Source organism: Mustela nivalis (genome assembly GCF_964662115.1).
Source record: "Mustela nivalis genome assembly, chromosome: 5".
Taxonomy (NCBI): Eukaryota; Metazoa; Chordata; class Mammalia; order Carnivora; family Mustelidae; genus Mustela; species Mustela nivalis.
Genome location: NC_139024.1, coordinates 39648964 through 39664693, shown reverse-complemented (window position 1 = coordinate 39664693; position 15730 = coordinate 39648964). Strand labels below are relative to the sequence as shown.

The 15730-nt window shown below is 34.3% G+C and overlaps 1 protein-coding gene across 2 annotated transcripts in view; it reads right to left on the bottom strand.

Moving 5' to 3' along the window:
• Window positions 1-15730, bottom strand: part of MAP3K7 (mitogen-activated protein kinase kinase kinase 7) — a 74775-nt gene that overhangs the window by 16027 nt on the left and 43018 nt on the right. For both annotated transcript variants that reach the window (XM_082730556.1, XM_082730555.1), the window contains one exon: window positions 7556-7620. In XM_082730556.1, the coding sequence (XP_082586682.1) occupies window positions 7556-7620 (65 nt within the window). The remainder of the gene's footprint in view (window positions 1-7555; window positions 7621-15730) is intronic.

The following is a 15730-nucleotide window of genomic DNA, read 5'->3' as shown; positions in this document are numbered from 1 at the left end:
TTCACATGATTTAGTCTAATACTTTGTGGAGACCTGGGTATAAATCTCAGTTCTGCCATCTGTGCCTATGTGAACTTGAATAAGCTGTCTTTTGGTGCCTTAAGCTCATTTATCAAATGTGGCTGAACAGTAGTAATAGTTAAGAAGTCAGGCACTGGAAACAATACAACCTAGAGTCTGAATCTCTGTCTGCTATTTATTAGCAGTGTGGCTTTACATAAGTTGTTTAATCTCTAAGCCTCAATAAGTAAAATGAGGACAGTGTTACCTGCCTCATCAGTTTGTAAAAAAATCAAATGAAATAAAGTATCTAAAGTATTTTTTGACACAATGAAAATGTTCACTAAGTGGCTGATTATTAGGTTGTAAATCTAAGATGGGAATATATGAATGAACTTGCAGCACCTAACAATTCTCTCTCAAGATTAAAATCATGGTTCTTTTTATAAAACACAGTGACTAAACCCTGTAACAAAGACACTTTTCTTCTTTGAATTTGGCTCTATTTATAGTGTGCTACTACATAAGCCTCAACTTGAGACTGAAATAGTTTATATTACTCTCAATGTTTGTTATTCCTCAAAAATATTATAATATACTAAGGGCTGAGATCATGTGTATTTGTATATTGTACTCCCCAGGATTTAGGAAATTACTGAATATATAATAACTACAAAATAAATACTCACTGAATAAAATGATAACATAAGCTCTTAGTACTCAGGTATAAGTATGGTGCTTAGGCTTATTTACCTTTTGTGTATAAGAAAGAATATATACCAAAAAGAATCAGTGATGAAATTCATTAACTCTTACTTTTGGATGCTGCTACCCTTAGGTAAAAAAAAAGTACAGATACTATGACATTACTCCTGAGTCCTTTAAACCTTCTTCTTCTTCTGTTTTTTTTTTTTTTTTTTTTTAAAAGAGAGGGAGGGAGGGTGGGAGAGAGAATCTTAAGCAGGCTCTATGCCTAACTTGGAGCCTGATATGGGGCTTGATCTCACAACTCTGAGATCATGACCTGAGCTGAAATCAAGAGTCAGATGTTTAACCGACTAAGCCACCGAGATGCTCAAAGGCTAATATTTTAAAGTTTCAAAACTAGTTTTTCCTGAAAACTACAGGAAAAGCCATCATGAGCTAAATTTACATCCATAAATTAACTAAGTAAGTCTTCATACTTCAATAAATTGGTTTTTCAATGAGTAATAATATGCTAAAACGTTCATATAAAAAAACTAAAGAAATATTTAAAAATAAGCCATATTTCTTGAACATCTGAAAAATATAAGGTAATAAATAAGAGGATCACGTAATATTTGACAATTAAAAAATCAAACTAGTTTATGGGTTAAATTTATGTTGCTGCTTGCAAACTACTAAGAGAGAAGTTTTAGTTTATAGTAGCTACTAAAAAAATCATTGGTCAAATTCTTATGTTCATGTATGCTTTCAAATTATTAAAACTCATTTGGGTTGCCTCTTTCTTCAAGATATTTATAAAACTTTATTTTATTCCTACACAAATTGTAAAAAGTTTAAGAGAGATGGAAAAACTTGACTTACCACAAGGTTGGATGTGAAAGTGGTTACAAGAGTACAAAAATGCCACACTAAAATTTAAGGCAGATACAAAGCCAAATTTAAACCAGAGGGCAAATTACCATTGGTAGCCATGAAACAGGATTGGACTTTGCCCAGAACTTTATCTCAATATTTATAAAAAGGAATTGGGAGTTATTTTACAGACAAAAATAAAGCTTTGCTTTTTATGTTTCACCTGAATGACTGGGAAAATATTTTCATAAGTAAAAAATTTATGGCCAGTGCTACCATTTAGACTGACATTTAAAAGCTATTTTAAACTTTCAGTTGCTAAAATTATATAAGCATAAAGCACAGAAATTAATGATTTATATGATAATTTTGCTGAAGTAACATCTGAATAATATAAACATTAAAAAGAAACGGGTATCAAATTAGTGATGTGCATTTACAAGGGTACTTCCTCCATTATGACAGTCACAGATAACTCAATTAAATCTATACACAACAGGTAATACTGAAAACATTCTTTCTAATCTGAAGGTATATGATCAATCTAATTCTAGCTTCACTATAGTTCATTATAAGGAAATTTTAGAATTTTATTATTCTTATATGGTCTTTAAATTCTCCAAAAGAAAGGTATACTATGAACCAGGAATTATTTAAAACTATTATGTAAACCTCTGACTTAGAGCTTCAACAGAAAATTATCTATACTGAAGGAGGTGCAGACTGAAGACAGATAGAAGTAGTAGTATAATAAATGATATTCCTTAAATAAATAACTGATATGTGATAAAAGGCCTTTAATGCTAATACTTTCTATGATCCCTAACACAAACTTCTCCTATAATACAGAAAAAACTGAATGCTAATGGGACTATCTCTTTCCCAGTGCTATTTTTGTTTTCTGGATAGTAATATATTATAATGAGAGCAAGGAAATAATAATAACCTTGGGACATACACTATGGGGAGGCAGGTGTACGTTATTAAGCATCTACAGTGTGTCTGGTACTTTTACACATTATAAGAACCCCAAGGAGTGGGTGTTATGATCCCCACTGGTATATATGATTGCTGAAGCTCAGGGAAATTAAAGAACCTACCTAGAGTCACACATCTGACTAATGAAAGTAGATTCTAAGTCCATTAAAAATATAGTAGGCCTGGGGATAAAAATATATGTTTATAAAAAATAAAAAATTAAAGAAAATATATAGTAGGCCTAACTCTTTAAACAATCATCATTGCATCATCTATCTTGCGGTTGTGATTTTCACTGACTGCTATCTCCCCCAAGAGACATCCTGAAAACAGATATATATATATATATATATGAACTCCAGAAGGATTATGCAGACATACACAAAAATATGTAATTTTGGTGAAATTTAAGGAAGGCTCACCCAGATATATAAAAAGTAAATCTGTGCAGCCATCTCAGGAAATTTATTATCAAGGTAAATTAGCCTTGCTCAGTAATATGATACAGCTAAAATTCATCATCATTAAAAACTATTTAAATAATTAATGATGATGTACACTATCATCTTGAAATCAAAGAAATCTAGGAGTACTTTAGCATGCAATACATTCAGTTTTACATACAACACAGAATGACAAAAGTGTGTCTGTTTTGGAATCAGATCTGGATTCATAAGTTGGCTATCGCAATTACTGGCAGTACAAGGTAAGACATTTTGAAAAGTTTCTTTAACCCTCAGTTTATTCATCTGCAAAATGAGGAAAATAAAAGTACCAAATTTACAGGGTTATGATTTAAATAACATACAGTACTGGGGCGCCTGGGTAGCTCAGTTGGTTAAATGTCTGCCCTCAGCTCAGATTAAGATCCCAGGATCCTGGGATGAGGCCCCTTGTTGGGCCCCCTGCTCAGTGGGGAGTCTGCTTCTCCTAATTCTGCCCCTTCTCCCGTTCATGTTCCCCCCCAACACTCTCTAATGAATAAATAAAAATCTTTTAAAAAAATTAGAAAGGGGCGCCTGGGTGGCTCAGTGGGTTAAGCCTCTGCCTTCAGCCCAGGTCATGATCTCAGGGTTCTGGGATCTAGCCCTGTATCAGACTCTCTGCTCAGTGGGGAGTCTAGTTCCCCCCTCCCACCCCCCGTTCCTGCCTGCTGCTCTCCCCACTTGTGATCTTTCTTTCTCTGTCAAATAAATATTTAAAAAAAAAACCTAAAAAATAAAGGCCTGACCCGCACAAAGTTGGTGCACAAAAATATTACTGCATTTCTCTAAGTGATCTGGGTGTAAGTCTGCTGTGCTCAAATACATTAGGGGGCTGGGCACTGTCAATACTCTGTAGGCAGAGACCACCAGGGACATACCCACAGTGGGATGAGATGAGTTTAACACCCATTGCAGCGAAGCAGAATGCTCACTGTGGGATAATGTGGGGTATCTCTGAAAGGACTGCAGAACTTAAAGATTCGGGGCTTTCGATGAGTGATTTTGGAGCAGTTCCAAGGAAGGAGGGGTGAACTCTAGATCAGCCACTGCCAGAAAGCAGAGGCAATTCTCCAGGGAAGTTAGACTAGAATGAGGATAAAGCTGCAGCTGGTAAAGAAGCACTGTCACTCGCATCAGCTGGGACACAGCAATGTCTGGTATTTTGTGTGTGGCACAGTGACCTTGTTTTTGTCTGTGCTGAGACACTAAAAAGTGTTGTTGTTTTGTCTCACCTTATCATAGTCTCAGTATAATCTTGTCTATTGGTGTTCTGAGACATTGTTTATGCCCAGCTTCTAACAGCCCTTGAGGCCTCAGCGTCAGGTCAGTTCTTGGACAACCTGGGGGTACTTTTTTCTTTCTCAGTATGTTTTCAAAGTAAGAGGCCAGATCCACTAAATGTGCTTAATAAGCTTTCTGGCTTAATAAAAACCTGAATGAATTTAAAGTGAGTTTTATGTTTAAGGACACAGTATTTTAGACAAATCACAACTACTGTTAATTCAGAGGTTTGCTTTATTCACTATTCTGCTCAGGAGCAATGGCCGTATAAAAACAACCTAATTTTAATTTACATATATAAAGTCTAAATGATTTTTAAGGTCAGTTTTGAATCAAGAGCCAAAGTATAAACTCCAATCAATTTACTTTCATCTATGAGATATAGTACTAAACATAATTAGTAAGTTCTCTCCTCCTCTGATGACTGTATCGGGTAGGCAAATTCTTTTCTTCATGTTCTTTACCAATTTCCATGGCAAAAACCAACCAAGAAACAAAATCCCCTATGCATCTGTTCATCTGTTTTATCACCGTTTAGCCAGAATTTAAAAAGAACTATACCTTCAATTCTGAAAATCCATATTGTGCATATTTTTTTTTTCAAATAATGAATATCATTTTCATGAGTAATTAAAAACATTTAATGGTTGTTTATCCTAACATTTTCAGAGGAAAATGTTTTCACAGTGTATTAGAATTGCTATTTACCATCCTCATCCCAAACTGGCATTTTAAGTTTATGATACTTAAGTAACTCTGAAAGAGTGGATCAGTTTTAAAAACTGGCCACACAATGGCCATCTATCACCGGTTTTATTTATTTATTTTTTAAAAAGATTTTATTTATTTATTTGACAGATAGATATCACAATTAGGCAGAGGGGCAGGCAGAGAGAGGGGGGAGGCAGGCTCCCTGCTAAGCAGAGAGCCTGATGCGGGGCTCAATCCCAGGACCCTGAGATCATGATCTGAGCTGAAAGCAGAGACCTAACCCACTGAGCCACCCAGGACCCCCTATCATCGGTTTTAGAACAGGTTGCACTGCTACCCTAAAATCCCCCTCACTCTGAATCTTTTGCAGTAGTCCATGACAATTCACGGTAATGACTGTCACACAACTACAGACTGCCTCAGTTCCAGTGTTTTCCTGCGGAAGGTATTGCAAATGAAAAGGCTAAGAATCATAGTCTCAAGTCATACAGAATTTGTGATGAAGTAACAAAGGCTGGTATGGTGAGGTGAGTCCCAAATAACAGCAATGCCTTTACTACAGAGTAAAGAGAAGAGCACTTGCACTCACACACGCTTCTGAACTGCCTCAGAGCACGCCTCACATTCTCAGTCAAACGGAGAACACTTGGCTAGCATTTCTCATAACTGGAATGTTAATGGCAATAGAAAACAGGGTTAAGAAGGCTGAGCTCATCAAGCCTCTAAGGAATCAAAGCAAATACCAGATGCCAAACTGTTACTAACTGCCCTCACCAACACTTGAAGTATTTGAGGGGGATAAAGTGGGAAACGTCATTCAAAAGTTCTGGGGTTTCACAAAAGCAGATATACTGAAAAAGCAGATATACTGAAAAATAAATGAAATAAAATGACTGTATTCATTTATGATACTTTCAGATTTAGGGTTACTTCATATCATATATAATAAATATATATGTACAATGTACATATGTGTGTATATGTGTGTGTTTGAGTGTGTGTATAGGCATTATGAGAAATAAAAAATATATCCAGATATAAATGAAGATCAATGATATTTATCATTAAATATTTAAGTGCTTTTTGTTAGTTAATTTGATACCTATAAAGGGCTCTCAAATTTTTATTAACAACGAAGAAGTTTCTCTAAAATTTAAAAATATTGTTAAAAAAAGGGGAGGAGCCTGTGTGGCTCAGTTAGTTAAGCATCTGCCTTCGACTCAGGTCATGATTCTGGGGTCCTCGAATGGAGCCCTCTGTCAGGCTCCCTGCTTCTGCCTCTTCCTCTGCCACTCCCCCTGCTTGTGCGCTCTCTCTCTCAAATAAGTTAAAAAAAAATTTTTTTTTTAAATTTATAAAAATGAAATAATAAAACACCTTTCTAGAATGAAAAGTACTAGCACATTTTATCATAAATTAAATCTTTGTTTATAATAAATAATCCTATAATTTTACATGAATATGGACCATAATGTGAGATTTTTATTGCTTCAGATGTATGTTGTGCACATAACACTTAATGTAGGGGCGCCTGGGTGGCTCAGTGGGTTAAAGCCTTTGCCTTCAGCTCGGGTCATGATCCCAGGGTCCTGGGATCGAGCCCCACGTTGGGCTCTCTGTTCAGTGGGGAGCCTGCTTCCTCCTCTCTCTGCCTGCCTCTGGGCCTACTTGTGATTTCTGTCAAATAAATAAAATCTTAAACAAACAAAAAAACCACTTATTGTGATAAAACTGAAAATAAATCAACAAATAACTCACAATTTGTTCTCATTCATTTAAAAAATATCACATGAATTATATGTGTCTAGTGTATTGAGCTGAGTAACAGAAAAAAATACTGGCTGAGCTGCTACTTTTATATACTTGTTGGTTAAAACTCTGTCAGTAATGGCTAACACTGTCTGGATAATTTATAAAGAAAGTGATAAAGAGGTAATAAGACTTTTGAAGAACATCCAGAAATAAAAGATGAAGAAAACCTTACCAACTGTGATAGAAGCCTTTCCAGAATTTATCCATCTGCTTAGTAAATACTGTCTTAAGCATATTTCACAAAAATATAAATCCAGTAAATATGACAAATTAAAAGATGTTGGAGTCATCTAGGTATGTTAGTGATGCCACAGGAGTGACATTTTCTTGGGAAAATATTTATTAGTAAATTTTAGTAATTAGTAAAATAGTAAAAATTTTTTTCTTTATCTCGTTAGTAAAAAGGAAACAGCACTAATGACTCACTTTAGAGCCTAAGGATAACAACAAAATGTTAAACTAGGAAGTTGGTATTTCTTTATTAAATCATATATAAAAACATATATATATAATGCACATGGAATACTACTGAATTAATCAACCTACTATGATAAACTATCCTTCAAGTTAAGCTAACAATGGCACCTACACTTTTTTTTCCCAAAGTATTTAAATTCAGGTGCCAATGAACTTCTCTACCACAATTTTAGATTAACTCATGAAACCAATTCTGCAAACTAATTCTGCAAAATTCTTCAAAGACAGAGAATTCAAATGTTAAGTCTTACCTGACCAGGTTCTGTTCCAGTAACAGTCAAGTCTTGGATGGATCTACGTCTTGGCTGTCCGTTGCCTTTTAAAAGATTAAAAAAAAAAAAAAAAAAAGTAGAATACTCAGATCTATTCAAACAGACAACAAGGATGTTACTGCTACAGTAGAAAGCTGGAATTTGTTGCTCCTTGGATCTATACAAAATGTTTGTGGGAAAAATAGTTAAGTCAGTTTATTGTTTGAAAAAAAAAAAAAAAAAGAAGAGAATGTTGTAAGGAAAGGAAGAGAAACAGCTGCAGAGTTTTAACTCAAAAGTTGCCAGCCTCCAACAAAGTAGGTCCTACTCCTACCCTACATGAATAGCTGCTGAACTCTCTTGCACCATCTTCTGTCATGTATTTAAATAGATGAATGTTTGTGGGCTGGGGCTGATGATGGCATCTATTTCAAGGGCCTTACGTTACAATTTCTACAGCAAGACAGCTAGCCAGCAGGTAGTATGACATGACTGGCTTTACCCAACAACAGTACCTGTTCATACAGAGCCTAAAAGGATGCTTAGGCTTAAGTTTATTATTCTGAGTCACACTTAACCCCATTAGTCTTTGTCAGAATCTAGTAATTTACTACTGGTGAACAACTCTTTTAATTTCCTACTGAAGAAGAATGATGCTCATTCCATTCTCAAATATACAGCTTATTGAAATGGGCTGCTTTAGGAACTTCCATGCTAATAATGGTTTAATCTAAAATTCAGTTTACGAAAAAATTCTAAAAATATAAGCAAAATAGAATGAATTAAGCAATAGTTTCACTCAGTACTTTCATTTGGGCATAGAGCTGTTTATACGGTATCATTTAAGATGAGAGATCAGCTGTCTAAAAGGAAACACAAAAATATTGTGAGAAACAGCTGATACAATACTCAAAATTCTTTTGACTCTGAAAGCTACATAATTTCTAAACTAGTAGGCAGCTTTGAGAATGTACACTGTAACAGTTTTGGTTCGATTAGCAGAGAGAATTCATTCTTAAAATTTTATATTTCTATAATCCTCAGTATCTTATTTTAAACCAAAGAGCAATATAATTTAGCATCTTAATCCATGTGACCCCATTATTATTTTGTATGTAAACTAAAAGGATCTTACACAGAATGTTTAATACAGTAAAATATGTAGCAAATATAAAAGCTCAAGTTTATAGCTACACTTCAATTTATAAGACATCATTGGTTTTTTTTTTCCAATTTAAACTATGTTTTAGAATTCTCTGCATAATTTTAGCTCAAATTTACTTCAAATTTCATTTCATTCCAAGTTCCAACTTTTTTAAAAAAAGGATTTTATTTATTTATTTATTTGAGAGAAAGAGAGAGAGAACACAGGCAGGGGGAGCAGCAGAGGGAGAGGGAGAAGCAGGCTCTCCGCTGAGCAGGGAGCCGGATGTGGGGCTTGATCCCTGGACCCCGGAGCCATGACCTGAGCTGAAGCAGACGCTTAACCGACTGAGGCACCCAGGTCCCCCGCAAGTTCCAACTTTTGGATACAAATTAAAATAACACAAATAATAGCACATCTGTTGAATCAGGCACACTAAGATACTCTTGTGAAAGTTTTTAACTCTCCCTGTTTCCTGAGGACAAAAAGATCCCTACCACCATGACTAATAAGCAATTTTAGGCACACTTCATTCAACACAATCATTCTAAAATTAGCTGAGATGAGACAGGCTTATAAAAAAGTGTCTGGAATTCTCATTTCAGATTAGCAACATTTGTGAATCTGGGGAACCACCCAGCACATGTCTCTAAAAATCATTACATCACTACTGCAATAACAACAAAAACAAACTCAAATCTAAGTAGAGTAGAAGGAAGGGGAATAAAAATCTTTAAGGAAGTAGGGTAAATAAGAGGTGGACACAGTTAACGAATGCCGTAAAATGAGAAATCTTCAAGCTACAAAATGAGTCAAAGCAAGCATATTAGGCAATGCATTTTAATTAGCATAACCATGGCAGAGACCATCTGGCAAAGTTTAGACAAAGCAAAAAAGTACTGTAATCAACAAATACTTGTTGCTCCAATATTAAGTTTTAGTCATAATTTGGAAATGTGAATGTAAAAAAAAAGACAAACTCCTATTATTGCAAATGAAAATTACTGGGTTGTGTTCTCAGTAAATTTAGCTGGAGTCTGAACTTTTTTTTTGCAATTAAAAACTAATTTAGAAACTCATTCTGTATTTTTTCACGGTTCTTTGATATGTGCATACCTATATTACACATGGTAGTATAAATGAAAAAAGTAGAATTGAGGGACAGTATGATGTCCACAGATGCCTGAACAAGGAATCTGAAACCTGCAAATGATGTCCTGAGTATTTCATTTTATAATAAATTCCGGAACTTTTAGGACTTACCGCAGGGAACAAGTGGTATTTTTTTTAGAACAACTTCTCTAAGTAAGAGCAACAAAAGGAATATACTATATCCCTAGCCCATCATAATGCCCCCACATACCCCCTTTTCCCCCAAAGTGTGGCTGAAACAGACACTTTGTCAATTCAGTTGTTTTTACAATTAATGTCACAAAAACAGAATACATCTCTTCAAAAAGCTTCTCTTTGAAATACAACTCATTTACTGAACTGGTATTTGAACAGAGCCCTTTCTAGACACTCCTGTGGCTTTTCTTATTGGTTTAAGTAAGCTCACTGTTTTCCTTACCTTAATTACTCTTATTTTTCTATTTTCCAAACTTCTTTAATATTCTTTTTATGTCACCACTTCCTCATATCAGGGAGATCATATGATAGTTGTATTTCTCTGCTTGACTTAGTTCGCTAAGCATGATACGCTCTAGTTCCATCCATACTGGAAGTGGTGATGCAACATGGGGGCTTAAGTGGGTAGGAGAAGAATCAATGAAACAAGACATTGGGGAGGGTATGTGCTTTCGTGACATTGGACATTGGGGAGGGTATGTGCTTTGGTGAGTGCTGTGAAATGTGTAAACCTGGTGATTCACAGACCTGTACCCCTGGGGATAAAAATTTATGTTTATAAAAAATAAAAAAAAATAATTAAAAAAAATTCTTTTTATGTCAAAATCAGCACTACATTTTCCTGGAGACACATCTCTTGACAAATGTTGGAAATTTTGAGATTCATAAGTTTTGAATATTAAAATATTAATAATTATATAAATAACAAATATAAAAATATTAATATTACATATTAAAACATTTTAATTAGAATTTTTGATTAAAAATGGAATGGCATAAATTTTAATAGCAAAAATATTAAAATTGTGTCTTCATGTGTATAATATATAAAATTTAAATATTTGTACAGCACTGTACACTGTTGTGTTATATCACTGCTTCACATTAAATCATGCATTTTAAAAATATATGTTCTCATTTAGGTTGCCACAAATTTCATATTCTTTTATTTCAACAAATTCTGCCTCATTCCTTAGAAGGCCCCTCACGGTGGGTGTTTTTTTCTTCCTACCAAAGGGAAGTAATTATTAGTGATACTTCGCTTTCTAACAAACTAGCTTTATTAGTTTTTCGATTACAAAATGGTATCTTGATAGGCTACAATATGTAAAGACTACTAAATGTTCTCTTTAATGTTGGTTAGATGAACTTCCTTTTAATTAGCCACATTTACAGAATTTTATTGAAGGTGAGGTGGCTACACACAACAGAAGCAAAAGTATTTCAGCGTAGCTCTCCTTGGGCCGCAGCGTCCCAAATTCAAAGGTTTCCAGCTGCTAATGACACTATGTGTCCAAGGTAGGAACTTGCCAGATCTACACTTTTTACCTCACTATCTCTTCACACCAGCACTGCACTATTTGGGTGGAAAAACTACAACAATTGATGTACTGAGAGTTAAAGTAATGTTTATGAACAGAATCTACTGGTTTTTGAACTAAATATAGTATTATAAGGTTATATTCTTGTCCTAAGGGAAGAAAGCAAAACAGTGCCCAAGTGCCTCTGAACAGTATCGCAGCCTTTGTACAATCGGGGAGAGGATTGTACAAAGCCCTCACTGCACTACCCTCCCCCACCCCTCCACTCCCCATCCCCACCAGGCCAATCTGTTTGCCTATGATCTAAGATCGCTGAAACTTCTGAAGGAGGAAAAGACTTAAGTATGAGAAACTCAACTATCCATTTATTTTTGTTAAATATGCTTAGACTCTCCCATATTCTACTTATTCTATTTAACTGTTCATTATACTCATGAAAACAACTAATACAGAGCTAAATAGTCTGGCATATTAAAAGCAAATATTCATTAAACTTTTCTCAGTTAAGATGTCTAAATGTAGTTGAAATCATAAGGACACCTGAAGTTTCTTTCAGCTTTAAGAACAGTATTACAAACAAACAAAAAAATCAATTAAATTCAGGTTCTTCAGGGACCTAGGCATAAACATTTTATACAACTGACTAAGAAATATCTGCACATTCAATCTTTATTATTTATTATATCCTTAAGAACTGCATGTAAGTCAGAAAAATCACCTCTGGTTAAAGCACTCTATGATTCCACAATGCTATGCAACATTATTTTAGCCTTATCAAAGGTATACTAAAGCACCACTGTTCAAGGCTCTCAAACAGAAGCACATTAAAGCAATTTTTATTTATGGAATAAATGAGAATTTTCAAGTGTTTTACATTAACACAAAAATTATAATTTAGTGTAACCTAAGAAATTCAGTACTATTGAGTATAACAGCATAAAAACCGTTTAGACATAAATATTCTATAAAACTTTGCAGGTTACTTTTTAAAAGATGTATATGTACTATAACTATGGTAGTCATACAGCATCAGTATTTGGAAAAATTTACTTTTGCAATGTTTGTAAATATATATCATCTTAGGATAGTAATCAATCTGGTATAAACTGTGTGTAAGGGCTTTCATATTAAAAAGTAAGGAACTACAGAAGACTAATGTTTCAGTGAAATCTTTCAAAGGCAGTATATATGTATGTATTTGATAGTATCTTTTCAGTGGATTTCAAAATGCTTTATTACTGCAGTTGATTTCCTTAAATGCTGTAATTATTCACACAAGGCCTCCAGAGCAGAACTGCTGAATTTTTTTCAATTACTGAAACTAAAGCCAGGAACAAAATTTGTATTAACTACCCAGTGTCTTATTCCATGCTTTAAATAGGAAAAGGCTGTTGCTCCTGTTAACTTTTTTTTTTGACATTTTACCTGGTGATCTTTGACACCTGGATTTTTGAAAGAAATATAAATGAGGTATTCTAATACTAGTAAATATTATCAAAATGTATTATATAACTTCATTAATTTATAGCCTATTTCATTTGAGTATCTGGGATGAAGATGGGGGAAAAAATAGAACCTTGGAAGCCTGGACACAAAAAATGTGGGAAAGTCAAGAAAATCCAAATAGAAGAACCAAATAAACAAAAATTCACATTTTTATTAAGATCTTGGAGGAAAATATAAGTAAATTTAAAGCAATCTAATAATAATCCACTCATTCATCTTTTCCTCAAATAAAATTAAAACAAACGAAAATGAACTGGCTAAAAGGGAGAATTGATAACGTTTTTAAAACTTCCAAGTATTAATAGAAAACATTTATGAAAGTATTTCTTTTTCTGAAAATTCATTTCAATTTATCAGTTTATAATGTTCAATAAACAAATAGATCAGAAAATGGTAGTCAGTTTAAATCCTGAGCAAGACACTTCTATACTTATATTTACTTTGCTTAGGTAGAACACTGTTAATTTGCAGGGCCCTCTCCACAAAATGTCATACTCTACCGGCAATCTGCTCTTAACTATGTGTCACTTGGTAATAAAAAGCCAGATTGATCTATAGCCACTCTTTGTGGCTTAGAGAGAAAAGTAGAAGGGAGTCATCTGCAACAAACATCGCCAACACTTCTTCAGAGCCAGGGTCAATGTAGAAAAAGTATAAAAAATTGTGTAGCTTAATCCACAGGAACTCCTGAGGTATTAAAGATCAATTTTTGCATGACCCAAGTGACTATTACATTAATGAAAGTTATTGTAAGCCACAGATTGCTTGAAGGATGGCAGAATACAAAACAGTGCAGAAGAGCAAGCAAAAAACAAGACTTGAATTTGTTCACCTCTGACTAAGCAGTTCAGTTACTATAAAAATGTATTAAAAAAAAAACTCTTTAGAGTAACAGTGTGTATTTTACAATTTTAAAAACTTGGTACATGTAAGAAAGTTCAAGCAAGACACACTTTCAAAAAGATGTATTTGTACACTGCCAAAAGTACACATGAAAGTTTTCGTGATCAAAAGAACACTCTTAATTAAAAGATGCAGCTCATTCTAAGAAGTACATTAGACTCAGTATATTACACTTGGGCAATGGATAGTACTATTCAAAATACTTATTCATAACAGATAAGATAAAAAAACCCCAGCTATATTTAAAAAAAATGCTTACAAATGGGATCCAGTATTCACGAATACCTGTTTGGATATATAGCAAGAGGTTTGACCACAGAGCTTGTGGGAAATGGACTTTCAGGAAAAAAATTCTAGAAGGTACAAGAAATTTTGGGAATTAAGGATCATCTTCCTTTATAAATTAAAATGGCCATGTAAGACATTTGAAATATTCCCAAAGCATGGGTTATATTTTTATATTTAATTTAATTTAAAAGTACAACTTAAGAACACATTAATGTCTGGCTTTTATGTCCAACTGTTGTTAATTTCAGTGCTTGTATTCTTTTATTAAAGAAAGCAAAACTGATTAATGTTTGGATTATCTAGGGTGGGGGAAGTCACCAAGAATATTTAATAAAATGTGTTACTGAATACCATCTCTATTTGAACAGCACTGTTGCTCTGGCAATTAAGAGCAGACGTAAGGTTTCCTGACTCCAACAAGGACTCAGTGTCAAAAAAGGGTCTGCTGGCCAAAGAGCTCTCTTTAATGTGAACACTAAACAGGAGCAAGGCAGAATTACTGTCTTCTCTGACTCAAACAAAAGAGGAAAAAATGGATGTGATTTGGAGTCAGATCTAGGCTGGGATCCTGGCTATGTGCCTCTGGGAAAACCACTCAAAACCCATTAGATCTGAGTTCCTCTTTCCTAAAAGAGCTGTAATTTAATCTGGTAACCCACTTATAAGACTGTTGTAGAGGTCAATTAGGATGGTGTACTCTAAACTACTTTACAGGCCACACAAGAGTATTGAAGCAGTTTCTTAGCATTGGCACTGTTGACGTTTTAGGCTGAGTAATTCTTGGCTTTTGGAAGATTATCTGGTACACTGTAGGATGTTCAGCAGTGTCCCAGGGTCCTGCTCACTATATATGCACCTGCCACTTGTGACAACCAAACATGTTTCCAGATGTTGCCAAATATCCCCTGGAGGGCAAATTCATCCTGGTCGAGAACCATTAAGACTATTCTCTTTTTTCTCCCTCATTATTTTGTACAGTACTGGCTGTATCATTCAATGCATGTGTGTGTATGTGTTCTTAATGCTTATTCATAAGACATGGCTTAAGATTATACTGCCAAATTCCAAATTCTACTGATTCACTCAAACATTTAAAGTAATCACAGCTTAATAGTATGCATGTTTAAGTGTTCCCACTTCTATAGTCAAAACATTATTCCCTTAAACACTGTACCTTTCAGTATAGAGGTAAAATGATCTCAAGTACTCTGTTAATTCTGCAAGCAGGCCATGACTCAATAAATGAAATTACTATGTGAGAAATGGGTTAACTCTTTTCTCTGAACAGCAATAGTGATGGTGTTACAGAATAAAAGCACTTTGAGAGAATAAAAATTACTTTAATATAAAATGGTTTTATATAGACAGAATGCCTAAGAATTGTATTCTTTATGTTTTATGCATATTTATAATTTATAATTTATAAAGATTTTGTAAGTATCCTATTCCTAGCCATGGGAAGTCAGTAACAGTTTGTTTATTTAATAGGCACATATTTATTAAACACTATGTGTGAGGCACTGTGTCAGATAACTGCTGATATCATCAGTAGTAAGTAACAAAGACATGGTCTCTATTTGGTTTTTCATTTTACTAGAGGAGAAAATGACCTCTAGGTTTTCAACTATGATACAATACTATGCTAAAAGCACACTTACAGGCAGT